The sequence below is a fragment of the Vombatus ursinus genome, unplaced genomic scaffold (assembly GCF_900497805.2).
Source record: "Vombatus ursinus unplaced genomic scaffold, bare-nosed wombat genome assembly UNPS02014781.1, whole genome shotgun sequence".
Taxonomy (NCBI): Eukaryota; Metazoa; Chordata; class Mammalia; order Diprotodontia; family Vombatidae; genus Vombatus; species Vombatus ursinus.
Genome location: NW_020954559.1, coordinates 42,161,959 through 42,189,817, shown reverse-complemented (window position 1 = coordinate 42,189,817; position 27,859 = coordinate 42,161,959). Strand labels below are relative to the sequence as shown.

The following is a 27,859-nucleotide window of genomic DNA, read 5'->3' as shown; positions in this document are numbered from 1 at the left end:
TGAACTGATGAAGAGTGAAGCAGAGTCAAGGAAGCAACATACTTGTGTATTGTTGTTTAACTACAACAATATAAAAGGAAACAACAACCACACACCAAAAAAGTCGGAAGGCAGTATAGCAAAATTATAAAGGTCAAGTGTGACTTCAATGAAGAGGATAGAAGAGGACACCTCCAACCCATCCTTTTGTGGAAGTGGGAGATTCACAGGTGTTATACATTGTATGTGTCAAACTTTTTAAATGTATCATTAATTGGGATGATTTTATTTTCTCTTTAAAAAACACTTTGTAATATGGTATGGCTTGTGGGAGGGGGAAGGGGAAGGATCCCAGGGAAGGTGACATTAAAAAACCTCATCAATAAAAATTCATTTAAAAAATTGTTCTCCTGATTTTGCTCATTTCACTCTGCATCAGTTCACACTACCTAGGATTCTCCCAAATGATATCTTTCATTATTTCTTATGATATAATAATATTCTACTAAATTAATATATTATAATTTGTTCAGCCATTCCCCGCTATCTAATAGACAATCTGTGGCACCCTTTTCGATTATTGTTCTTTTCTTTTCCCTCCTTTAATCTTCTCTTTGGGATCAGTAAAGATTGTTTTTTTTGGTGACTATTTCCTCCCTGGTATTATCTTCCTTTTTAACCTCTCCTCTCCATTCCTACTTGTTTCCCTGAATTTCTACATCAAATTATTTGCTTGTGTGTGTATATGTTAAACTTTCCTTTGTCTGTTTTGGAAAGGAGTGAGGTTTATCACATTCCTCCATGTATTTAATTCTCATGTACTCCAAGGAAATAGCAAGTTCTACTCCTTTCTTCCTCCTTTCTATACTAATGCATTTCTCCTTTTATCTTCTTTTCCCTTTTCCTTTTTCTAGTCCTCAGAACAGAACCAACCCACTCTCAGGATCCCTTCCTTCCCCCCTTCTTCTTTCCCTCTCTTCTTTCTTTCTTCCTTCCTTTCTTTCTTTCTTTCTTTCTTTCTTTCTTTCTTTCTTTCTTTCTTTCTTTCTTTCTTTCTTTCTTTCTTTCTTTCTTTCTTTCTTTCTTCCTTCCTTCCTTCCTTCCTTCCTTCCTTCCTTCCTTCCTTCCTTCCTTCTTTCTTTCCTTTTCTTTCCTCACTACCCTTTGCAGACATTAAAGTTCTTATTTATTTCCTCTCTATTAGATTGTTAATATTACATCATTATAAATCTCCTTCCAGTTGCTCAAATAAATTTACTTAATTGGGTTTCTCTGGACTCTTTTGTTTGTATTTCAAATAGCTCTGGTCATTTCATCAGAAATGCTTGAAAATCCTCTATTCCATTTAAGGAACGTTTCCTCCTTTCCTCCATGTCCCCACGGCCCGCCACCCTTCCACCCTTCTTCCCCCTCCCCCCCCAAGCCAAGGTTTAGATTCAGCATTGCAAGGTAAATTATTCTTGGTTGTAAGTCTATCTCCTGCCTTTTAGAATATTGTATTCCAAGATGTCCTCTTGTTTATAGAAGAAGCTGCCAGGTCTTGTGTGATCTTGACTGTACTTACTTAGTACTGAAATTACTTCTTTCTGGGTGCTTACAGTGGGTTTTGTTTTTGTTTTTTTTGTTGTTGTTATTGTTTTGTTTTTAATGTGGGAGCTCTGGCTTTGGCTGTCATTCTTGGGACTTTTCTTCTTGGTGTTCTTTCAGGAAGTGATTGGTAGATTCTTTCAATCTTTGTCCTCTAATTCAAATAGATCTGGGCAATTTTCATGTATGATTTCTTTAAATATGTTGTTCTATTTTAATCATGGTTTTCAAGGAGTCAAGTGTTTCTTAAATTAAATTTCCTTGACCTGTTTTCCAGTTTAATTTTTCAGGTATCTTAAATTTTCTTTTAATTTCCACTTCTAATATTTTGATCTTTCAATTTTATTCTAATATTGCTATCTCAAGGAGTCATTGATTACTACTTGGTCTACTCTAGTTTTCAGAGATCCATTTCTTGGATAAGTTTATCACTTTGTCTTCTAATGTACTTATTCACCTCCCAAGCTATTTATTTGCCTTCCACTAATTTTCTCCAGAATTTTTTTCATTTTTTTTCTCTTGCTTTATTTCTTTCAAGTATTTGTATAATCCTTGTTTAAAATCCATTTTTTTCTATTAAGTTTTTTCTTACAGTTGTTATGGATGCATCCATTACTTCTTTTTAGAGGTCTTTAGATTTGCAATAATTGTTGATGTTCACCATTTTCTTTGATTGACTCGTCTTTCCAGCTTTATTTCTTGAACTGGGGCTTTGTGCCAGGATCAGACTTTGTCCCTTTCTGTGTTTTTCAGTGGGGTAGTCAGCCCTGATAGGTCTTTCCCAGGGATCCTATACTGATCTCCACCTCCCTTACGCCATCCTGGATCTTTGAGGCTTCATATGCTGAATTTTAAAGGTCTTTTCCAGCATTCTAGGACAGCGCTTTAGCATGATCAGAGCTCTCAAGCCTGGACTGTTCTAGAGTGAGCACAGTTGCACTGCTGTGGTCACTGGTTATTGCTTGCTGACATTTTCAGGGGCTTTCTGACCATTCTAGGGTTTTCTCAGGGGAACCTTCCATTTTTGCTATCTCTCTTGCAGACCCAGAGCTTTACAGGTTATGTGTGCCACTGATCTGGCTCTGGTTGTGCCGAGAGGCAACTTTTGCACAGTCACTGACTTAGCTGGGGGAAAGTTGTGGAGGGTCTTTCCAATTGCCTGTGGGCTTCTGTTTGAATTTGTGTGCATTTCTAATGTTCTTGAAGTTTCTTATAGGATTTCTTAATCATTTGTCCTGAGGTGCACTTCAGGGTTTGCTGGAATAGATTCAGACAGTTCTCGCTTTATGTAAGTGGACCCTTCCGCAGACCTCTACATAAAGTAATTTTTCCATAATGCGAATTTACCCCACTCACCCACTTCACTTAGCCTATATGACAAAGGCATACACAAAGCAATACCTCTCACAAGTCATAAATTGTACTAAAATGCAGACATGTTAAATATTGGACCATGATAATAAATGAAAGGTAAAGTTAATGATAAAGTATGCGCAGCACTGTACAGTAAAGTTAACATAGACATGCACTGTGTTGCCTCTTCCCCACCCACTGCACCTAGCCTTTATCACCAGTGATTGGCTATGCAATCTTCTTTTCTGAAGCTATCCAGAGGTGTTTATATGATGATAGCAAGCAATATTATCCTTAACTAGTCTTTGAACTTTTAAAAATCTTGAAGTATTTGGACCCATCCTTTCAATACAAGGAAAAAATTCACTCAAACGATGAAATGCTTCTGCCAGCTGTTTCATTGTAAATCTTTTTGGTTCGACCTCTAATTCCAAAGCTTTCCCTTTCTTCTTCTGAAACCTTCATACCTAGTAGCTTTGTTAGATCCTCATTCGACAGTTGTTCTCCATGAGACTCAAGTAACTCCTCCACATCATTCTCACACATTTCTAGCTCCAGATCTTGTGCTAATTTTACAATCTTTAAAAAATTTTTTTTCAATTAATTTATTTTGAATTATCAACAATCACTTCCATAAGCTTTTGAGTTTTAAATTTTTCTCCCACTCTCTTCCCACCTCCCTCCCCAAGACAGCACACAATCTGATATAGGCTATGCATATACATTCCTATTAAACATATTTTCACATTAGTGATGTTGTAAGGAAGAATTAGAATCAATAGGAGGAACCACCAGAAGAGGAAACAAAACTCAACGGAAGAAAAAAATAGCAAATAGTATGCTTCGATCTGCATTCACACTCCATAGTTCTTTCTTTGGATGTGGATAGCATTTTCCATCATGAGGCCTTTGGAGATGTCTTAGATCCTTGTATTGCTGAGAAGGGTTAAGTCTATCAATGTTACAATAAATTTTACAGTCTTGTTACTTTGAATAGTTTCATCTTTGTCAAATACACAAAAATTGGGAACAAACTGCAGGCACACTTTTTTCAAACTCTTTTCATACGTGTTTCTATTACGTCTTCCCATGCCCTAGCAATATTCCAGAATGCATGATAAGTATTATAGGACTTCCAGAAATCTCTCAATGTCAAGTCCATATTTGGACAGGTAGGTGTGCCGTGGATAGGATGCTGGCCCTGGAGTTAGGAGGACCTGAGTTCCAATGTGACCTTAGATACTAGCAGGGTGACCCTGGGCAAGTCACTTAACCCTGTTTGCCTCAGTTTCTCATCTGTAAAATGAGATGGAGAAGGAAATGTCAAACCACTCCAGTATCTTTGCCAAGAAAACCCCAAAATGGGATCGCAGAGAGTTGGATGTGACTGAACAACAACAAGAAGTACTTGTCTGTATCCAAAGCTGTAATTGCTGGGCAAATGTGATTTTCAGTCACTCCTTGAGCCATAAGTTGTAATAATGAGGTAGTGTTAGAGAGAAGGTAGACCACTTTTACATTTTCATTAAAGTCATCTAGACAGAGAGGATGACCTGGGACATGATCCAAAAGAAGCAGAATCTTGAAAGGAATGCCATTATTATTACAAAACTTTTGGACTTCAGGAATAAAGCAGTGCATAACCATTGTTCAAAGATGCTAAGGATGTATAACTTATATATTGCTTGCCTTCTCAGTGAGGTGGGGTAGTAAGGGAGGAAGGGAGAGAATTTGAAACTCAAAGTTTTAAAAACAAATGTTATAAATTGTGTTTACATGTAACTGGGGGAAGATAAAATACTAAACAAATTTTTTTAAAAAATGAGATAAAAAAACAAAACAAACAAAAAAACCCCCGAAGATGATAAGGGTTATCTATGCCTTAGGGTTAGCAAAATAACACATAGGTAGTGTTGCCTTGCTGATTCCTTTCAATGCTCTGGAATTTTCTGAGTGCTGCACAAGGACACATTTTGAGTTCCAATTCCCAGATTCATTCCCTCCAAGCAGTAGAGTGACTTTTTTTTTTTTTTTTTTTTTTTTTTGGTGAGGCAGTTGGGATTAAGTGACTTGCCCAGGGTCATTGTCTGAAGCTGGATTTGAATTTAGGTCCTTCTGACTCCAAGGCCAGAGCTCTATCTACTGCTCCACCTAGCTGCCCCCCAGAAGAATAACAGTTTTTTAAAGCATTATGTATGCCCCAGTATAGTTTTTCCCTCCATCAAGATGTAGGTTTGAGATGGCATTCTTTGATAAAATAGGCAGGTTTCATTTGCATTAAAAATTTGTTCCGGCAAATAGGGACCTTCGTCCATTATTTTTTGCAGGAGCTTTGGGAGCTTCTTTGCTACTTCAATATCAGTACTAGTAGCCTCTCCTGACACTTGTACATTATGAAATCTTGTATGATTTTTAAATCATGCAAACCAACCGCTGCTTGTTGTAAATACCTGTGTTCCATCAGAATACTTTACCTTTAAATCTTTAAAGGCACTTTACGCTTTGGCTTGAATTGTCATCAAGATTAAAGGAATATTCTTCTGAGTCTGGTCTTTTATCCACATACTTAATAGAATCTCCATCTCTAGACTATCACCTTTTCGTTTTGACAGATAAATCAACTATATGCAATTACCTTTCATGTGTTTCTTTACTGTTTGGACAGATAAGCCAACTTAATGCAAGCACCGCCTTTTGTATGCTCCGTTATCCAGGCAGCATCCTTCAATATGGTGTTCATAGTCCACACCATGAGACCAAGTTCATATGCTATCAATGACGATTTTTGTCCTCTATATTTTCTAATTATTTTCATTTTCAGAAATTTCCAAGTCTATTGGCTTACACTTATGAGATGGTTCACTTTTTCAAAATCCTCAAGAGCACGTTTGCTGCCAGCCGTAGTGAAAATATAAGAATCACTGTCGAACAGGGAGACACACTCATTGTCTACAGACAGGTGGGAACTGACTTGTGGATGCTTCTCAGCTTCCTGTCACCATTTATGCTGCCTATATAGTACAGCATTTACATAAGGAATTTTCATAATTTTTCTTTTGGAATGAGGATTTCTTTCAGAGTTCTTTATATAAAGTTAAATTTGCATAATGCAAATTTATATAAAGTGAGAACTGTTTGTATTTGGAAACTGGAAGGGCTGTCTCTAGTTCAAGCAACCATCTTGGCCAGAAGTTAAGCACCATCTTCTACATGAAGCCTTAGCTGCTAATGTCCTCCCTACCCAAATACCCTTGAATTTATTTTGTATGTATTCTAGATATACTTATTTATGTACATGTTGCTGCTTCTTGAGTTCAGGATTATTTCATTTTTGTCATTGTATCCCCAGAACTTGACACAGTGCCTGGCATATAGTAGATATTAAATATATCCTTTTCAATTGATTAACTGCCTAAGATCACACACCCAATAGTAAATGGTGTCAAAGGCAGAACCTGAACCCAGGTCTTGCTGACTTCAGGGGCCACTCTGTATCCACAGTTTCTGTATTGTTTCTCGCCCAGTAGATGCCATGAAATTTTACTACTGGACTCAGCTTTATTTGATCTTCAAGCAATTGCTGAGGTCTCACATTTTGTCATTAAATGGTGGCAAGAGATTGGTAGAGATTCATGAAACCAGAATCATAGAATTTAGATTAGGGAGAAACCAGTCAATTCTATACACCAGAAATAAGACTCTGACTTGCCCAGGGGCAGAAATCTGATTAGAAGCAGAGCCAGGATTGTAATCCCAGATTTCTAAAATCCAGTCCAGTGGGCTTTTACCCTATATCACATTGCCTTGCCTCTATAACTCACTGCCCTCTCAATTTGACTAGATGCCCATTTTTTTTGTTCTCATAATTTTGGAAAGATTGATATGTGTTGGGGGAGTAGGGTTGAGGGAACAGATATAGGTTATCTCACAGATTTCTGGGCAGATGTCTGATTACCCTCCAGGGTAATTCTTTTTAAAGTGTCAGGCAAAGAGAAATTAGTCAAAATCATATAGTATGTTAGAAGGGTACCCAGGTATAGACCAGTGTCTCATGCCATATACCAAGATAAGGTCAAAATGGGTACATGATTTAGACATAAATCATATCATAATCAAATTAGGGGAGCATGGATTGCCTGTCAGATCTATGGAAAAAGAAGAATTTATGACCAAGTAAGAGATAGAAGGAATCACAGGAAGTAAAATGGATAATTTTGATTACATTCAGTTAAAAAGTTCTTGGCACAAACAAAACCAATGCAGCCAAGATTAGATGGAAAGCAGGAAACTGGGGGAAATATTTTTTACAGCAAGTTTCTCTGATAAAGGCCTCATTTCTCACATATATAGAAAATTGCATAAAATTTTTAAGGATATGAGTCATTCCTCAATTGACAAATGGTCAAAGGATATGAACAAGCAGTTTTCAGAAGAAGAAATCAAAGCTATCTTCTAGTCATATGAAAAAATGCTCTAAATTTCTAGTGATTAAAGAAATGCAGATTAAAATAACTCTGAGGTACCATCTCACACCTATCAGATTGACTAATATGACAGTAAAGGAAAATGACAAATGTTGGAGGATGTGGAAAAATACATTGCTGATGGAGCTGTGAACTGATCCAACCATTCTGGAGAGCAGTTTGGAACTCTGTTCGAAGAGCTATAAAACTGTGCTTACCCTTTGACCTAGCAATACCACTACTAGGTTTATTTCCCAAAGAGATCAGAGAAAAAGGATAAGGATCTGTATGTACAAAAATATTTATAGCAGCTCTTTTTGTGGTGGCAAAGAATTGGAAATTGAGGGGAAACCTATTCTTTGGGGAATGGCTGAACAAGTTGTGGTATATAATTGTGATGGAATACTATTATGCTATAAGAAATGGTAAGCAGGCCGATTTCAGAAAAACCTGGACTTATTTGAACTGATGTTGAGTGAAATGAGCAGAACCAGGAGATCATTGTACACCGCAACAGCAATATTGTAACAATAATCAATTATGAATGATGTAGGTATTCTGAACAAGACAGTGACCCAAGACAGTTCCAAAGAATCCATGATGAAAAATGCTGTCCACCTCCAGAGAAAGAATTCATGGAGTCTGAATGCAGATTATAGCTAATTTTTTCATTTTGCTTATTTTTCTTGCTCTTTTTTTTTTTTTTTTGCAACATTGCTAATATAGAAATGTTTTGCATGATTTCATATGTATAATTGGTATCACATTTCTTACCTTCTCAGTGGATGGGTGGAAGGGTGAGAGAGAGGGAAAGAATTTGGAACTCAAAATTTTTAGAAAATGAATCTTAAAAATAAGTAAATGATAAGATTTTTAAAATAAAATAAAAAGGTACCTGAGGAGAGAAGATTTCTGGAATTTTCAGTTACAATCTGCCCTCTAAAAGCAATTCACTAGGAAACTCAAGCATGTGAATGTGGGTTAAAGTTTACCTTGGTTCCTTCCACAAGCCTGTTGTGAATGCCTCTGTGTATTGTGTAAAGTAGGAAATGTAAGTAGGGAACAGATCTTCATTCACTGCTCATGAGTTTTCTCATTCAGAACGTGTGGGGGAAATGATGTCCCAACTGTCATACAGTCCGAGGTCTAGGCCAGCACTGCAGAGTATTGATGTAAGTTCTCTGGGGTTTTAGTACATTGAGTGTTGGAGCAGCTTCTTCTTGGGGGTACAATGTGGCCTTTGTCACAGTGAGTGAGGTGTGTTTTAACGAATATGTAATATGTAATATCCATTCTGAAAGTCAAGATGGAGTACAATAATCCATTTGTTAAATGAGTAGCCTTTTTTGTTTTCCAGTGTGGGTGGTTTGTATTTTTTCAGCAGTAGTGAAACTTGGATAAATGTAGTCAGAGACTAGGTTTTCTTTTCAAAATGAAATTGAGAATATAAGATTTTAAAGGGTCAGATACTGACTCCAAAGGGAGTTGCAAATAGCACTTAGGGCTTTTTGCATTTCTTTTATTTTTTGTTAACCCACTGCAGGAAATGAGAGCATTCCTTTGGCCAGCCATGCCTTTGCCAGACCTTTGCATAGCATAAAACATCTGGAGGTGTTTGTCTTTGTGACGTGTTTGCTTAGTTTCAAGGTAGAATATTGGAAATGAGTGTTTTTCTTGTTCTAAAAGATGTGAGAATTGGTTTAGCTTACATTTTCCCTAGGTTTTTGGTCCTTTGTAAATATATTTATCTTTATATACATATATATTTATATATACATACATATATATGTAGTGTGTGTGTGTGTCTAGGTGTATATATACGTGTGTGTATATGTGTGTGTATCTATGCTTTTCAGTTAATGATCATTTAATTCTTCATTTTGAGATGAGATATTCAAAGTGATCGTTTTGAATGTTGTAAGATAGTGTAAGAATTGATTTTACTTTCTTTTCTTAGTGGTCCTTTTGACATGCATGAGGTACCCTTTGGAGGGGAGCATAATTGCAGAAGATATAAAATGCAAAATTGTAGTTTAATGACAATAAATACTTTGTTCTAGGAAAAGATAAAAAGCATTTAGTAACATCGTTATGTCACAGAAGCCTCATTTGTATTAAAAGGGTTGTTTTGGGATCCTGACATCAGTAGTTAGAAGAATTTCTTCTAAGGCCGCATGACCCTTTTATTTTTGGAAAAAAAAAAGACTCCTCTCCTGTGGAGACACCAACTCCACCCCCAGTCCTCACTCACCCCTGACCCCCAGGTACTGTTATTGTAGCAGTGATGAGTCAGATAATGTAGAAGCTATATAAGGGGGATCATGGGAGAAACAGGAATGGAAAGCTAATTTAAAAATAGTTTTCTAAATTTAAAATTCAAAAGCTTATGGAAGTGATGGTTGATAAATCAAAATAAATTAATTTAAAAAAGAGTTTTCTAATGCTCAGTTGGGATTAATCAGCTCCTGAGGGAGCATCTTGAAAGCTGTAAGTAAACAGTAGCTGGAGATAAGGTGAATTGTCGAGAGGAAAGTTAAAATATGAAGTTGAATTTTCTGAATAACTTTTGGTAAGAGAATAAATATTTCTGAGGACCTAGTGCTTTCTTGACCTCAATTTTGCGTAAGTCTAACATGCAGTTCAAGTTAGCTCTTTGTGAATGCATTTAGTGTGAGACACGTTGACTTTATCACATAGACATGTAGTTTTCCTGTGTCCTGTTCTTTGTTTCTTTAGTACTGTGGGCCATGAAGCATTATGTGGGCAGAAGCTCATAGGGTCACATTTCAATAGGATTTAGCTGGACAGATGAGATTGGAAGTGGTGGTACTTTTGTGCATTATTGCTAAAATTCTTGGAAGTATTTCTTGTGTTTTGTTTTCCATTTTATTATAGCAGAAAACCAGGTTTTTGTTTTGTTTTGGTTGGAAAACAAGATATATTTTGGACAAGTGAAACTTTTAAAAGATTTTTATTTTAAGCATTTTATTTTCATTGACAGACTTTCTAAAAAACCCACTTTGCTACTTTAACAAACAGAATGGAGTCAAAATTTGACCTTTTTTTTATAAATCAGTCATCATTTTGATAGCAAACTAGTGTACTGGGCTGTAATATGCCAAGCCTTTGAGAGCTTCAAGAGGTATCTTACTCTGCCATTTTGCTTAATTCCTCCTAAATTATTAATTGTTCTAATTGATGCCAACCTTGTCTCCTCTTTGGCTGCTTTCACTTTTCACTATTTTGCATTCCTCCTATAGTAGCTTTCATGTTTTCTAACCTCTGGAGTAAATGGAGTCTCAATTTAATTCAATAACCAGTGCTAGCCAATGAGAACATTACTTTCCTCTGGCCGTTGGACTAACTGATCTGATAATTTTGTATCTTCTGTGGTCCATGATTGGCATTTCTCGGATTTTCATTGTTGGCTTGAGCTTGGAGGCTTTTGTAGAATCACAGACCTTCTGAGCTGGAAGCAGGTTTGGAGGTCATTTAGATATCTACCCACACCCCAGCCTCTTTACACCTGAAAAAACCAAAGCCCTGGTAGATTAAATGACTTGTCCAAGGTCACACAGCTAATAAACTGTGGAAGTGAAATGTGAAATCAGCTCTTCTGAATATGATTAGTGGTGTGTATGTGTTTTTTTAATTATACCATGTTGCTAGCTGTCTTCTGTTTATCTGAAGCTTCCTATTGAAGTCTTCATCTTACTCCAAAGGTAGACCTCATTCAAAGATCTTGACTTCTGACAGTATTAGAAAAAGAATAAACTCAGAAAAGAAACTAATTTTTTAATTTGTTCCAAGCTATTTGGGGTACTTTTAGGTTTGAAGTTATTCCAATAGTATGATGGTGTTAAATAGCTGAATCCTAGATGGGAGGAGGGGTTAAATGAGGATGAGGAAGAAGAGAAAGATGACGATGATGATGATGATGGAAAAAATATGATGCCAGAGTTTGACTTCCAGGAAGAGATAAAAGATAATTTCATCCTACTCCTTTATAGAAGTGAGGGTCCATGAGCATGGAACATTGCATATGATAATGTCAGATTTTTTTATTAAAGTGTTGACTGGTTTTGCCTGAACCTGTGATTTCTGCAGTTTGGGGGGGGGGCGTCTCCCAATGTGGACACTCTACCTACTAATATAGATCTACAGTTCTTCTGTCTTATAGTCCTAGAGAATTACACAGTGCCCTTGAGAGGTTAAATGATTTGCCTATGATCTCATAATAGTATGTTTAAGTATCAAGACTTGAGCCAGCTTTTGACAATAATAGGGAAGTTTGATAGGGGGAAGGGTTTGGGGGGTAAGATAATGAGTTCTGTTTTGGACATGTTGAGTTTAAGATTTAGGGGAGATACCGTTTGAAATGTTCAAAATCTTTCTATACATGTTGACTCACAGATTAGGACTACTGCTGTTAATTGTGTGGCTTATTTTTGAAAAAAAAATTTTTGTCGTTCAGTTTTCCTTAATTTTATTTATTTCTGCTCTTCTTTCACAGCTTTCTTTTGCATCAATTCTACATGCTTCTACATGAAGTGTTAGGCTTCTTTAGTTCCAACTCTATCTTTAACTAAATTTTGGACCTCAGTTAAATCATTTTACCTCTTGTCCTCAGTTTTCTCATCTGTCAAATGAGGGAATTGGACTAAATGATTTCCAAAGTCTTTTCTATTTTCTATTTTGTTTTTTTGGTTATTTTTCCCCTTAGTATTATCTTTTTTTCCTTTTGTATGTACTCACTGCACCTTTATATCTCTGGTTACAAGAAATTTTTGTTAATTACTTGCCTCTCCTCCATTCAAGTTGCCTAGATCCCAAATAGGCGCTGCCAGGTGGAATACCAATTCATATCATTTGGATGACTTGGGAATCACCAACTAAAGTCCTGCTACTGTGTCCCAAAGTCTCCGGGCCTTACCATTTGTTCTGCCACTGTGCTCTCTAGACCGTTAGGCCCTGTAGTCTGACTTATTCATGGACCTTAAGGACCCATGAGCATCACCATCCACCTTGCTGCTGAACTGGATTGTCTCCCCCAATTAGAATGTGAGCTCCTTGCCAACAGTAATTTTCTCTCACTTAGCCCAATACTTGGCATATAGTAAGGACTTAAATGCTTTTTCCCTTTTTTCCTTTCTTCCTTCCTCCATTATAAATACAGGGAGAGTGATAATACCTAAGGGAATCAGCAAAAACCTCCTAACTGGTCTCCTTACCCAAGAATCTCCCACTCCAATCCATCCTCCCCAGAGCTGTCAAAATGATTTTCCTAGTACTCAATGGATTCCAAGAATAAACTATAAACTCCTCTGTTTGGCCTTTAAAGCTCTTCACATCCTGGCCCCAGCTACATTTCTAAGCTTATTAACCATAACTCTCCTTCACACACTGTATAGTCTAGCCAAAGTGGGCCCGTTTGGTGACCCTCAAACATTGCAGTCTGTTTTCTGTCTGTCTTTGCATGGCTGTTGTCCATGCCTGGAATAAACTCCCTTGTCACCTCTTAGAATCCCTAGTATTGGGGCAGCTAGGTGACACAGTGGATAGAGCACCGGCCCTGAAGTCAGGAGGACCTGAGTTCAAATTCGGCCTCGGACCAAACACTTGACACTTACTAGCTGGGTGACCCTGGGCAAAGTCACTTAACCCCAATTGCCTAAAAATCAAAATGAATAAATAAATAAATAAAAAGAATCTCTAGTATTTTTTTTCAAGATTGAATTTAAACATTACCTTTTACATGAAACCTTTCATGATCTCCACAACTGCCCAGAGGAAAGGAAATAATCATTTATTAATTACTTACTTTGTGATACACAACTGTGATAAGCATTTTACAAATATTATCTCATTTGATCCTCACAACAACTCTGGAGCTAGGTTCTATTATTATTCCCATTGTACAGTGGACGAAATTGAGTCCCACAGAAGTTTAGTGACTTGCTTAAGGTCACACAGTTAGTTGCATGTCTGAGGCTGGATTTGAATTCATGTCTTCCCAACTCTGTATCCAGTGCTCTATCCACTACACCACCCAGGTGCTTCTACAACTGCCTTCTCTTGCATTATTACATCATATTTATTTTGTATGTGCTGTTATATGTCCATGTCTTCCCTCATTAGATTGTAAGCTCTTTGATGGCAGGGACTATTTTACTTTGAATTTTTATTCCCAGCTCCTAGCATAGTGCTTGACACATAGTAGGAACTTAATAAATTGAATGTTTGAGGAGTAATCAATCAGTAAACATTTTTTAAGTGTCCACTTTGTGTCAGGCATTGTGCTAAGCAGTGGGGGTACAAAAAGGGGCAAAATCAGTCCCTGCCCTCAAGGAGCTTACATGCTTACATAGCATGATCTTGAGGACTCTCATCAGCTAGGTGGTTCAATGGATAGAAAGAATGTTGGGTTTGGAGTCAGGAAGACCTGAGTTCAAATACTGCCCCCAACACTTAACTCACTGTGTGATGCTAGACAAGTCACTTAACCACAATGAGCCTCAGTTTGTACATCTGTAAAATGAGAGTGTCAGACTTGATAAGGACTTTTTGAATTCTGAATCTGTGGTCCCTTTATCCAGATTGCTCATTTCTGGATGATCTCCAATTTATCGAACATAGACACTAGTAAAACATCCCCCACATTCCATAATGATAACACAAGGGAAGAAGGCCTGAGACCAATCATCATTATTCACACTGATAGGACTTTTAAAATTAGAAAACAGTCCCCTTCTTTAAAGAAAGTGTTGTAATAGAGAAGTAGGTAATGTAAATATTAGGTCCATATACTCTTCTCAGCCTGTAAACTTATTTTTGTTGTTGCAGGTATGTGTGTGTGTGTGTGTGTATCTTTTCAAATGTTTAATTTTATATGGAACATATATTTAAAGTAGCCATTTTCATTCTAGGTGAATCATTATTTGTTTAGATAGATTATAATTGTACAGAAGGTTCATATAACATATGTCAGAAGCATTTACATAAAATCTTCAACAAAATTTCATTTTTCTTTTCCCATTTACTAGTAGTATTTCGATGGGGCAGCCTTTTTCCACTTTTCATTTTCATAGGACCATAGATTCATAGCTAGAAGGGGCCTTAGAAATTATTTAGTCCTGTTGTTCTCAAACAATGGTCTAGGGATGCCTGGGGGTCCCCAAGACTCTTTCAGGGGATTCATGAGGTCAAAACCATTTTCATTATAATACTAAGACATTTTCATTTCTGATATGGTGTATATATGTATGTGTGCTGTATTAGATATGCATATACATTTTAAACTCTTAAATAGTTTTATTTAGGTTTATTCTTGCAGACTTTCTGCAAAAATTACTTCCTTTGAAAAAAGAAAAAAAATGACGTCTTCTGGTGTTGGTTCTACGTTCTGTGTGTGTGTGTGTGTGTGTGTATTCTACATAAATAAAAGTTCCTTGGGGTCCTCAGTAAATTTTAAGAGTAAAGGGATCATAGGAACAAAAAGTTTGAGAATCACTGATTCTAGTCTAACCCTTTCATTTTGCAGATGAGGAAACTGAAGCCCAGTGTGGTAAACTTATTTGCCCAAGGTCACACAGGAAGTAAATAATAGTAGTTTCTGTAATTATTTTATTTTCCTTTGGACTGGACCTGTGATTTTATTGGGATAGGAAGCTCCCAGTGAAAAACTTCCTCTACCAATGTAGATCAGCATCTTTTCTGCAACTTGATTTTAGATCATGCCTCAGACACCAGGAAGAAAATTGACCTGCCCAGGGTCACCTGGTCAATAGGTATCAGAGGGCCAAAATTGAATTCAGCCCTTTCTGACTCCCAGGTCTGTTTGCCTAGACCAGATTGCCTCTAATGGACTTAAAATCAAACCTTTATGAGAAGAAAATCTGAACCTATTCTACCTGTTTTCCTAACATTTTTAGCATCACAGGGCTAGAGTTTAGAGTTGGAATGAACCTCAGATGTCAAATTAATTCAACCCTTTCATCTTATAGCTGAGGAAAATGAGACCCAGAGAGATGAACATTCCTAAGTGTCACTCAGGTAACTGTAACAGAGCCAAGATTCACACCCAGGTTCTCTGGCTCCAAATTCAATGCTCTTTCCATTTTGTCAGTGATGTGTAATTAAGTGCAACTGTTTTCATTATTTTCTCTATGTCTTACTATTCATTAATCTCTCATTAATGGAATAAACTGATGAGTGATGTGGATTTTAGCTTTGGGGATTACTACTTAAATCCACATTTGAGGTTATATTTTGTCAGTCAGAATTCCTTTATGTAATGATGTGTTTACACCTTTCAGTTCTCATGTTATTCAGTTCTCTGATTATATCATTAGCTTTTTCTTTTGTTAAATGCACTTTTCCTTCATACCCTTCCTTCCTCCTCAGTCTAATTCATTTGCTCCTAGATCTCCATCATTTCTTGTAATACGTGTTGCAGTGTTACTTTGATGATATGGTTTATTTATTTTGAAAAAATAAAATTTTATTGATCTTTTGTTTTTACATTGCCTAAAATTCCCCTGTATTATACTCCCTTCATCCTCCCAGAGAGTGACATTTAATAAAGAATTGAAAAGAAAAAGAAGAGGAAAAACAATCAGCAAAACTGATAATACATAGAAAAAAATTTAACAGTAAATGCAATGTTCCAGTCCCAGGGACAGCCCTAAAGGGGTGGAAGGAGTTGTGTTCTTCTTTGTGGCCCTTCTTGTTAAAAAAAAAAAATCTTGCAGTATTTATTTTTTTATTGTTTTGTGGTTCTTTCAGTTTACATTGTTGTCATCATGTATACTGTTTTCCTGGCTCAGATTCCTTCACTTTTCATTAATACATGTAATTTTTTCCAGTGTTCTATATTTATTATATTTGTTGGTTTTCTTACAGCATAGTAATATTCCATTATATTCATATACCACAATTTGTTTAGCCATCCCCCAATCGATAGGCATCTACTTTATTTCCAGTTCTTTGCCACCACAAAAAGTATTGCTATAAATATTTTGATGTATATGGGACCTTTTTATCAATGATACCCTTGGGGTATATGCCCTAAGATCTAACATATCCATCCTTAGCCTCTCCTCCGAGCTTCAGTCTAATGCTTCTCATTGACTACTGGACGTTTTAGACTGGAGAGATGCTCTACCACTATCTCAAACTCAACATTCCTAAGGCTGAATTTATCTTCTTTCTCCCACCCCAAGCTCACCTTTCTTCCAACATTCCCTGTTTCTATCAAAGACACCACCATTATTTCTGATCTCCCAATCTGTAATTTTGACGTTATCCTTGGTTCCTCCTTCTTACTCTTCCAATCTGTAAACATCCAATAAATTGCCACCTCTGTTTCTACTTTCACAACATCTCTTTCATCCCACCCCTTAGTTAAAATCATCATTACTTCTTGCCTAGAATCATTATTACACAGGCTTCCTTGTTTCAGGACTCTCCTCATTTTAGTGGTTCCCAGTTGTCTCTAGAATAATGTATAAACTCTTTTGTTTAGCTTTTAAAGTCCTTCATGGCCTGGCCATAAACTCTTATTTCCAGCATGGTTGAAGCTGGCCTTTTCTCTGTTCCTCACACATGGCACTCCATCTCTCATCTCCATATCTTTGTGTTGGCTTCCCCCCATGCCTATAATGCACTCCCTCTTCACCTTTGCTGCATAGAATCCCTAGATTCCCTCAAGATGCTGCAGGAGCAACACCTTCTTCATGAAGCCTTTTCTTATTCTCTTAACTGCTAGTATCCTTCCTCTCACACTATCTTGTATTTATATCAAAAGAATATGTGATCATCTGTTGCTTAGAAGTATCACCACACCATTGGCTCTGATTCTTCTTTCACAACAAGACTAGTATGGAAACGTGTAGCCCATATCAGATTTCATACTGTCTTGAGGAGGGTGGAGGGTAGGGAGGGGGGAAAATTTAGAACTCAAAATCTTATAAAAGTGAATGTTTAAAACTAAAAATAAATAAATTTAAAAAAGAAAAAGGAAGAAGTATCATCACATATTCCTATTTTTGCAGCCATTATTCCTTATTTTGCTCTTGTAATGGTCTTTTGTGTTGATACTCTTCTACCTTTCCATAAGTTTTCCAATTTAGACTTGTTTTATTTTATAAAAATTTGTCAATTTTAGGGTGATGTTTTGTTCTGCAAAGTTATAGAGCAGATGAGTAGAATTCACGGCATTAGTGATTGAATTGTCCTTTCCAGGAATGGTGTTGTTAATTTGATTACTATTCCCCAAGATAGAAAGGAGAGAATGTGCATGGTGGCACGGCGGGAAGATGGTCAGAGTGCCTCATAGTGGTTGTAGGGGTTCCTAGATACATGGTGCACTTTTTTTTTTTCAGAGTAATTTCTTTTGTTTTGTTTTATTTATTTATTTATTTTTGGTGAGGCAATTACAGTTAAGTGACTTGCCCAGGGTCACATAGCTAATAAGTGTAAAGTATCTGAGGGTGGATTTGAACTCAGGTCCTCCTGACTCCAAGGCCAGAGCTCTATCCACTGCGCCAGCTAGTTGCTCCCATGGTGCACTTTCACCAACAAGGAGTGCCAGGCAGAGAGGAGCTGGCCTGCCTAATTGGAGGCAGAGAATGGAGTATATCAGAATGGTGGGAAGATTGGTGAGTAAAATGCTGGGCACTGGAGTGCCTCATCTATTAAACAGGGATAGCAACAATAATTCTCACTTTGTTCACACAACAACCCTATCAGGGAGTTCAGGTATCATTGTGTCAATTTTATAGATAAAAAATCTGGGGGCAGCTAGGTGGCTCAGTGGATAGAGCACCGGCCCTGAAGTCAGGAGGACCTGAGTTCAAATCTGACCTCAGACCAAACACTTGACACTTACTAGCTGTGTGACGCAAGTCACTTAACCCCAATTGCCTTAAAAAAACAAAAAAAGAATCTGGGGCTCAGAGAGGTAAAGTGACTTGCCCAGAGTTGCACCCATAATAAGTCTGAATCTGGACTCAAATCCAAGCCTTTCTGTCTCCAAGACCAATAATATTCTTTACATTATATCAGGTACCTCTTACCTACCCCATAGACTTCTTGTGAAGATCAGATTAAATGTGGGAGATTCAGAAAATGCTATACAAATGATTATTTTTTTATGAACTTCTCACCAGGATACTGCTTGATGTGAGGAGTGGAGTATTGAAATGTAAGCAAATGGAATGCCGTGAGGGTAGTTTCCCTCCCACCCTCCACACCACCCTCTTAGGGAGACTAGAACACTTGAAGAAATCCTAAAATGAATTAATTTATATTTATTTTAAATAGGAAACATTCCTTAATTTCTTCAGTTGTTAGATTTTTATTGAAGGTGAATACCATCTTAAAAAAAATCACCATTCCTCTTTTCCCCTCTTTATTCGGTGGCATTTATTTATTTACTCTTTAGACTGGGAGACTGCAAATTGGGTTAATTGGGAACCAGATACTCTGGAAAGAGCCAATCAACTCCTAGCAGTTCAAGCCTGAAGAAGATTAAACTCATTAGCAAGTCACTGGAATGTTGCTTTAACCCCCAGGTTAGGTAGGACAGGTTGGTTTAATATTACCTCTGTTATCCTGGATTGTGCTTTAGCCTCATTTGTCTATTAATATCCTAGCCCAAAGTGGGCTATTAATTTATTCAAGAATATACCCCCACCCCACCCCAAAAAAGACATCGGGCCTAACTAGATGTCTAGACTAGTCAGCTACCTGACCAGTTGGTTAACAACCTGTATCTCCAGTCCCAAATGAGCCTGTGATGAAAGTCATTGGGCTTAATGAAGACCAGGTTACTTGCATCATAGGGAAAGCCAAAGGTAAGTTACTTAGAGAGAGGGATAAATTTCAGGTGTTATGATTTGGCAGAAGAAAAAATCAACTGAAACGAGGCCCTTCCCTCCCTCCTCAGTTTTTTTGGATTCATCTTTTTTTACCTAGTTTACACCCATTGGTCTTAAGAAAGGATATGATATTTGATAGTAATTCCTACACTTTTCAGAATTTGTCATTGTAACCTCTGTGGGGGATGATGTATTTACTTTGAAAGCCTCTTGTCTACTTTGAAAAGACTTCCCCTGCCCCCACCACGCTAAGGATAATTACCTGCACTTGGGGATTCCTGAGGCAAATGTGGTTGGTTCACTTTTAGGCTGAAGGGCAAGAGCTCTTCTTTGACCTAGTATATGACCTTAATTCCTCACCACCTTATTGGGACAACTGCAGTCTCTGAATTTTGAGTTCCTTCTGAGAGGGATAAGTAAGAACTCAGTACTCATGGTACTCTCTTACTGCTAGATGGATTTTCCTGATTCCTTTTCTTCTAATGAGGCATTTGGAGTTAAGTGACTTGCCCAGAGTCACATAGCTAGTAAGTATCAAGTGTCTGAGACCGGATTTGAACTCAGGTCCTCCTGACTCCAGGGCTGGTGCCCTATCCTCTGCATCATTTAGCTGCCCAGGTTTTCCTGATTCCTAACTCAACTACCCATTCCTTAGGTATGTGCGTGGGGTAGGCATTTAGATGTGATGGCACATAGTAGAGGACTGAAAGATTCAGGTGCCTCCTCTCATCAGTATACAGGGTGAGTCTGCTTTGAATTGATTCCAACCTAACATTTAAGTAAGTACAGGCCTGTCTCACCTAACCTATTGGCTCCATTAAACAAAAATACTAAGTGAAACATTTTTTAGGGGAGGGTAATCTCAGACTCTTCTCCCCAGAGGAACAAATAAATGGAAAGTGCTGAGACCTAGTGTGAAAGGAGGAGGGTAATGTATTGAAACTGATTGATTAGAGTGGTAGCTTAAAGGTTCAGAAGCCATGCATCACAGACTAGAGAAAGTGAACAGTTAATTTACCTTGAATTTCCAGAAATTCACCTGTGGCAGAGGGAGGCAGCAGTAAACAGCACCTGGGATTGAGGAGTGAAGAACCAACTCAAACGGGGCACCTGGGCTGGACTCCGGGCATTCCTGATGGAAGGTAGGAATTGCTTATGATGTATTATCTATGTTATTATAAGTCACTATTGTTGGCTGCTGTATTTTACAGGATATGTGAGTAAAGAAAACCATTCCAGCATGTGTGTAATTTTGTTGTTATTGTTGTCGGGTCCTCTTCTTCCACTTTAATGACAATGGTCATTAAAGAATGAAATTTGCATTGTCTTCTAAGTTATGACTACTCCAGACCTAATGTTTGAGGCTACCTTGCTGGGGCCTAGTCCTTTGCCTGAAAACCTCACCAATTCATCAGCCGAACTAGGCTTGGCTAGTAGGTTCTCTTTTCTCTTTCTATAAAGTGTTAGTTTTTTGAACCATGGAATCATAGGTTTACACCTGGAAGGGAACTTAAAGATCGTTTCCCTCCCCCTCATTTTGCAAATGAGGAAACTGAGGTTCAGAGAAGGGAGATGACTTGGTGGTGGTAACTAGCAGAGTTAGGATTTGAAACTAGGTCCCTCAACTCCAGTGTATTTTGTACTGATTCCCAGATGGCCATCACTTTTGCCCACACATCTCTAGTACCTTGCTCTGAACAGTGAAGGTAGGGGGTCTTTAGATGCTCATGCAGTCACTTTAAAGGATAAAGGTTCAGGTATCAAGTTAATGTCATAGCCCCATTTTGTTCCTCCACAGAAGGGGCTTAAAAACTGATTTAAGGTCGTAGAATACAGATGTTACAATCTTTTTACTGTGGGACAGAAACAGCAGCCAAGCAAAGGACAGAAGTTTACTTTTATCGATGCAACACATGAAAGGTTGTATCTTCTTGTGGAAAGATCCCTGGGCTCGAAGTGAGGAGATGTGTGTTCAGATGCCATATGATGTTCACTAACTAGTTACCAGTCTGTGGGCTTTGCTCATCTGTAAAACAATCTAACTGACAGGGTTAGTATGAGGAAATAGTTTTGTAAACCTTAAAGTGCTATATATAAAGGTTAGTAGTTTCAGTAACAGTGTAGTACACATTCCCCCTTCTGTATCATCATTATGCATTACAGGCAAATTACTATCTGTTTTCCTTTTCTCTGAAATGAAAAAATATACTCAGTTCCCATTCTCGCTTGTCTCTGGCGTTGGACTGACTAGTTTTCAGAAGAACTGGTTTCTCATTCTTCCTTTGCACAGCTCTATGACCATAGGCAAGTCACTGTATAGCCTCTATAAAATGAAGGCATTGGATTATGTGATCTTGGGCCTTTCTAGCTACTAATATAATTTATCACAGACATAAGGATTAATGAATGAATCCAGAATTTTAACTACTTTGAGAAAGTTACTACATAAAAATATAGTATTGCAGTTATCAGGAACATTGGTATTAATGGAAAGATTTTGAGTTGAGTGTAATGCTGACTAAACTGATATCCAGGATTCAATTTGGGTTTCTCTATTTTGCTTATGAAAATTTGAGTCTAAGCATGCAGATATGGAGAAGAGGAAGTTTTTGCTTTATACTTTTTTTTAACCAATTGTCTAAAATGTTCCAAATGGCTTTAAGTTTATACCACAGTAATAACACAGTACAGTTTATATTTCACTTAGTAAGTTTGGTTGACATTCTATATAATATTTATTTTTAGATTGATAGGTTTAAATGTAATTATGGTCATAAATGCATTTATTTGATATATAACCCAGACCCTTGTTGTTTATTATCTTTGGCTACCTGGAAGAATGATGTGTAGCATAACATGGATTCCAAGAGTGTTTACAGAAAGGTTGTATTTTCAGGCAGTGTGGTAGAGTGAATCTGAATTTTTGTGGTAAGAAAGTTTTTTAGCGTTTTGATTTTGTGGTTATTACCTTGAAAATTTTCTCCCCTTACCCTTCTTTTTAGGCTAAGTAAGAAAGGCATCATTCTAGATTCTTTTACAACCTCCAAGCATATTGATAATCAAAGGTAACTTCTTACTTCCTGATTTCCATGAAAGATTGTTGGCTGAAGAACAGTTTTTAATTGGATCTATAATATAGAAAAGACTGATAGCATTACGTTGTCACTTACACCTCCATCCAATGCTGATCTTCAACTAAACCCACAGAATCAGGGAAGAAGGGTGGGACCTATATTCTATCCCACTTAATCATATGAACCCAAATTCAATTACTATAAAGTCATAGAGATTTAATGAAGGAATCCATGTATTCAAGGAGAGAAAGGAGGTAACTTTAAATGAATCAAGGGACCCCTTTATTCTTGACTGGAAAGGAAATGAGTTCACATAATAGAAAAAACCCTTGTAATAGGCACCATGCCCAGGAATGGTGCTTAGATTCCAAATGCAGTTTTCTGATACATTTTAATTTGAATTTGCAGACTTTTGGATGTCAGTGTACTTTGCAAGGAAATGTGTAATGCTGTGAGAGAGACAGAGGCTAATTGCCCTGCTATTTTCCTTGGTGACTCAGGTAAAGCAGAGACATTGATTTCATGCCTAGGTTGTGTGAGGCCTTGACTAGCTTCTTGCATAATGGTTTTGGGGCCTTTGATGCTGCTTACAGTGTTTTTGGTAACTTTAATCAGTCTAATGTGTTTTAGTGCCTTTGCTGTACAAAGTATTCTATTTTAAATTGACTAAAGTTAGAGAGGGCTCAGAACTTTCCAGGTAAATCTCCATTTTCCATCAGTTCCCATGCTGGTTACCCCCAAGTCTCCCACCCCTCCTTTTCAGCTTCCTTTTGTGTATTATTTTCCCCGAATTAGATTAGTAAGCTCCTTTCTGGGTAAGAACTGCCTTTTTCTTAATTGTATCCCCAGCACAAAGTCTAGTATATAGTAGGTGCTTAATAAATGTTTGTCGAATTGAATGAATCCTCTAAAATTACCATGGGTCATATCAGTGATTAGAATTCCTTAGTCTTTTAAATTTTTTGTCTTTACAGTATTGATATAATATGAATTATTTCACAATTCTGCTTCCTTTACTCTGCATCAGCTTTTACAGGTCTTCCTAGGATTCTCTGAAAGTCTCCATCATTTCTTATCGAACAACAGTATTCAGTCATAATCATATGTTATAACTTATATAGCCATACTCCAATTGATGAGTACTCCCTCAATTTTCAATTCTTTGCTATCACAAAAAGAGCTACTATAAATATTTTCGTACATATGAGTCTTTTTCTTCTAGTAGTTACTATGTTGTTATTCAGTCATTTTGGTCATGTCTGACTCTTCATGACCCCACTTAGGGTTTTCTTGGCAGAGATACTGGAGGGGTTTACATTTTCTTCTCCAACTCATTTTACAGATGAGGAAACTGAGGCAAAAAGAGTTAAATGACTTGCCCAGGGTCACATAACTAGAAAGTGTGTGAGACCAGATTTGAACTCAAGAAAATGAGTCTTCCTGACTCTGGACTCTGTACTGGATCCACTGAGCCACCTAGCTACCCCTAGTAAGTAGTTACTGTAACTGCTTACTAAAAGTGCTTTCAAGTCCCAGACCTTTATTACTCCTTTGACATGGTATCAGAGTTTAACAGTTTGCTAATCTGAACCATCCATCTGTGTAATAACTATTTGCTATACCAAAATGCAAACTAATATCTTATCATTTAATGTAGAATAAGAAAAAGGAGATGCTCAGATTCCTAATCTTGGTTCCCTCCAAGACTAACAAAAAATAAGCAATCTGAGTTTTTTAGGGAGGTTCCTTTTGGAACGGTGGAGACTAGAAATCACCAAAGTCAGGGATTAGCTATCAAAGGTAAACAAGAGAAGAGAATTAGTATGAGAAATTCTCACTCTTATAGACTTTTCTTGCTCATCACTACTAACCCTGCCAGGGACAGCACTCCTCCTTCTGCTGGGGTCTTGCCCTATTCCAAACCCTGGTTCTGCTCATTGTTAAATAAATTCTCATAGGATAAAGAATTTTTTTATTCTTTTCTTGGAGTTCAATGTTCTTCTAAAGAGAGCTTTCAGTTTTTAGTCTCCATTTCTGCTTCATGGTTACTGACTAAAGTGAGTCACTATTGTTAACCTTTATATAAATGAAGGGAGAAAGAAAGTCGTTTGTGGCTTACAGTTGGCAGGATGAACTAGTGATCTCAGTAATAGAGGCTTTGTAGAGTTTACAGATCCAGATGAAAAGAAACATGGAAAATTACTTTGACCATCACAGAATTGTAAGAACTATAGAGCTTGGAAGGGACCATAGCGATCGCCTCCATTGCCCTTATTAGACAAAATGACTTCCATAATTTTCACTCCGTGTTCAAGAAGGAAGATTCGTTTTCATAGACTTCTATTATTGCAAACTGACAGGAACCAGGAAATTCCAGATTATCTCTGCACTGGCCACTTCCCACAGTGAGCACAATACCCTTTCTACTTGGTCAGTAGTCTATAACTCCCCTTCTCCCAAAAAAATTTTGGCCAAAACTAGACTAAAGTTAAAGAACTCGCCTAACCCAGCCCAGGGCTTTCTTGGAGAATCAGTTTCCTTAGAAGGTCTGTACCACTGGGGACCCCTCTGGCTCCACGTACTCCTTCTTTCTCTGTAAGCCAACTCCCTTTAGGGGTGAGATCACTTTTGGATCATCTGGGAGTGGGATTCAGTCTGCAGCTCTAATTATTTGGGGTTGGCTAGTAGCAGATAGTTGGTGGCGGTGATATATTGACACCGCACTATCTAATGCTGTGATTTTTGTATCTAAGTATAAAGGCTTTTAGCAGCTAGATGGCACAGTGGATAAAGCTCTGGGCCTGGAAATCAGGAAGACTCATCTTGAGTTTAAATCTGGCCTCAGAAACTTATTAGCTATGTGACCCTGGACAAGTCATTTAACCCTGTTTGTCTCAGTTTCCTTACCTATAAAACGAGCTGAAGAAGGAAATGCAAACTACTCCAGTATCTCTGCCAAGAAAACCCCAAATGGAGTTCTGAAAAGTCAAACACAACTGAACAACAACAAAATAAAAGCTTTTATCTGGGCCAGAGGTTAAGGGGCCTCTAACTTTTGGGTCAAAGCATTTTAACATTTTTTATATCACTTGACCTTCACAACAACTCTGAGGGGATTAGGAGTTATCACATATTTACAGATAAGGAGACTGGCTAAGTGGGCAAATCCCTTAAGGTCAAATTCAATTAAATAATCATGTATTAAGCACCTATAACTTTCCAGGCACTGTACTAGGTGAAGGGCATAAAAAAAAAAGTCCCTGCCCTCAAGGAACTTACATTCAACTAGGAGCAAATCATATGTACAAAGATTAGTATATGTAACATATGTTCAGAATACTTTCAGCAAGAAGGGGAGAGCGTTGGCAGCTGGGGGATCTGGAAGGTATTTGTGTAGGAGGTTTTGCTTAATTTGAGTCTTGAAAGGAGTGGGGGATTCAGAGAAGTAAGGAGAGAGAACTTTTCAAGCATGGTGCACAGTTTGTACAAAGGCATGGAGATGGATTGTTCCCACAAGTAATAGCAAGAAGGCCAATTGGACTGGAATGTGAAGTACATAATTGGGGATACTTTGAAGTCACTTTGGAAAGAGAAGTTGGAGCCAGTTTGTGAAAGTCTTTAAATGCCAGAGGAGTTTGAATTTTATCCTAGAGGCAATAGGGAGCCATTGGCCCTTCTTGAGTGAGGGGAGTGACTTGGGCAGACCTTTGCTATAGGAATATCAGTTTGGCATCTGTGCCAAGAAGGGATTGGAGATAAGTCCAGAGTGGCACACCAGAGTGGTACACAAAGTGTACCAAATTGTTCTGAAACCAAGGAAAATTCTGGTTCATTTGTAAGTCTATGCTCTTTCCATCTTTTAAGGAATTATGTGTAGAAGTGGTGCTGTGATAGAACCTTGTGATCAATAACCAACATTTATTAAGTGCCTACTATGTACCAGGTACTATCGAGTTATATATTACTATCATAGATATGGCAGAAAACATCACAGACCTTTTCACCTGTTGTAGTTTATTTCGTGCCATTTCACAGAAGCATCTTCTCACTTTATCTTTAAAGAAGGGTATTTCACATCCTCTTTACTGCAAGCCTGCACCTTCACTTGGGGACTTTGGGTAAGGTTGTTAGCACACCTTTCTGTTTCCTACTTATTCTTGTGTGGAGCACTGGCTAATTATTATGCCCAAGGAAACACCCTTGGAGGAAAAAAAAAAGTCTCTTTTTTTCTTTAAGAGACAGAAACGATCCATTACTGTCTATAGCCAGGGATGATAAAGTGCTAGCTGACTTTGTGCCATGACATAATGGCTTCCCATTAGGACTAGAGTACATTGGTTATTTATCAACATTGATTATTCCTCCCAAGTGTTTTGTCTATAGGGCTCAGCTTCTGAATCTCTGTAAATAACAAGGACCACCTGGAGAGCATATTAACTCCATTTCTAGGACCTTTACGGGTAGGAAGCTTATTCACATCTGAAGCATTCAAAGCCCTTTATGACCTAGCTCCCTCCTATCTTTCTAGTCTTCTTACATCTTACTCCCCAACTTTGATCCAGTGACACTGGCCTGCTGTCTGTTCCACATACAAGATACTCCATCTCTTGGTTCTGGGCACTTTCTCTGACCATCTACTATTCCTGGAATGCTTTCCCTCTTCCTCTCTGATACTGACCTGGCTTCCTTTAAGTCCCAACTAAAATCTCACCTTCTGCAGGAAGCCTTCCTTCATTCACTGATTTTCTATTTATCCTGTATATAACTCACTTTGTCTATATTTGTTTGCATATTGTCAATTGTAAGCTCCTTCATGACAGGAACTATCTTTTGCCTCTTTTTGTATCCCCAGTGCCTAGAACAGTGCCTGGCATATAGTAGGATGCTTAATAAATATTTATCAATTGATTGATTATCCCAGGTCAACAGAACATTAAGCAATTAATATGTGATGGTAGGTGCATGTCAGGTAGGTACCTGCCCAACCTAGGTGCCTCATTTAGCAGGCTGCCAGCTGGGCAAATCTAATAGAAGTGTGTAATAGTGGGAAGAGCACTGAACTTGGGAGTCACAGAATCAGAGTTCACATCCATCACTTTATTACCTCTATGTTGTTAGGTCGTCTCGGTTGTGTTGACTCTTCATGACCCCATTTGGGGTTTTCTTGGGATTCTGGAGTGGTTTGCCATTTCCTTCTCTAGCTCATTTTACAGATGAGGAAACTGAGGCAAGCAGGGTTAAGTGTCTTGCCCAGGGTCACACTGCCAATAAGTGCCTGAACCTAGATTTGAACTCAACTCTTCTGACTCCAGGCCAGTGCTCTATCCACTGCCCCACCTAGCTGCCTGTTAATTCTATGAAAAGTGAGAAAGTCACGGCCTCTCTATGCCTTAGTTTCCTACTATGTAAAATGAGGGGGTTAGACCAGATGACCCCTCAAGTTCCCTTTATTTATAGATCTGTGGCCTTAAATAAGAGACTCAGTATAAACATAGGAGATATGGAGTGATGTGTGCTCTTGCAT

General features: G+C 37.8%; 1 protein-coding gene across 1 annotated transcript in view; it reads left to right on the top strand.

Moving 5' to 3' along the window:
* LOC114046253 (LIM and senescent cell antigen-like-containing domain protein 1) overlaps positions 1 to 27,859 on the top strand; it is a 208,919-nt gene that overhangs the window by 19,877 nt on the left and 161,183 nt on the right. The window contains exon 2 of the mRNA XM_027866528.1: positions 20,293 to 20,403. Within this exon, the coding sequence (XP_027722329.1) occupies positions 20,293 to 20,403 (111 nt within the window). The remainder of the gene's footprint in view (positions 1 to 20,292; positions 20,404 to 27,859) is intronic.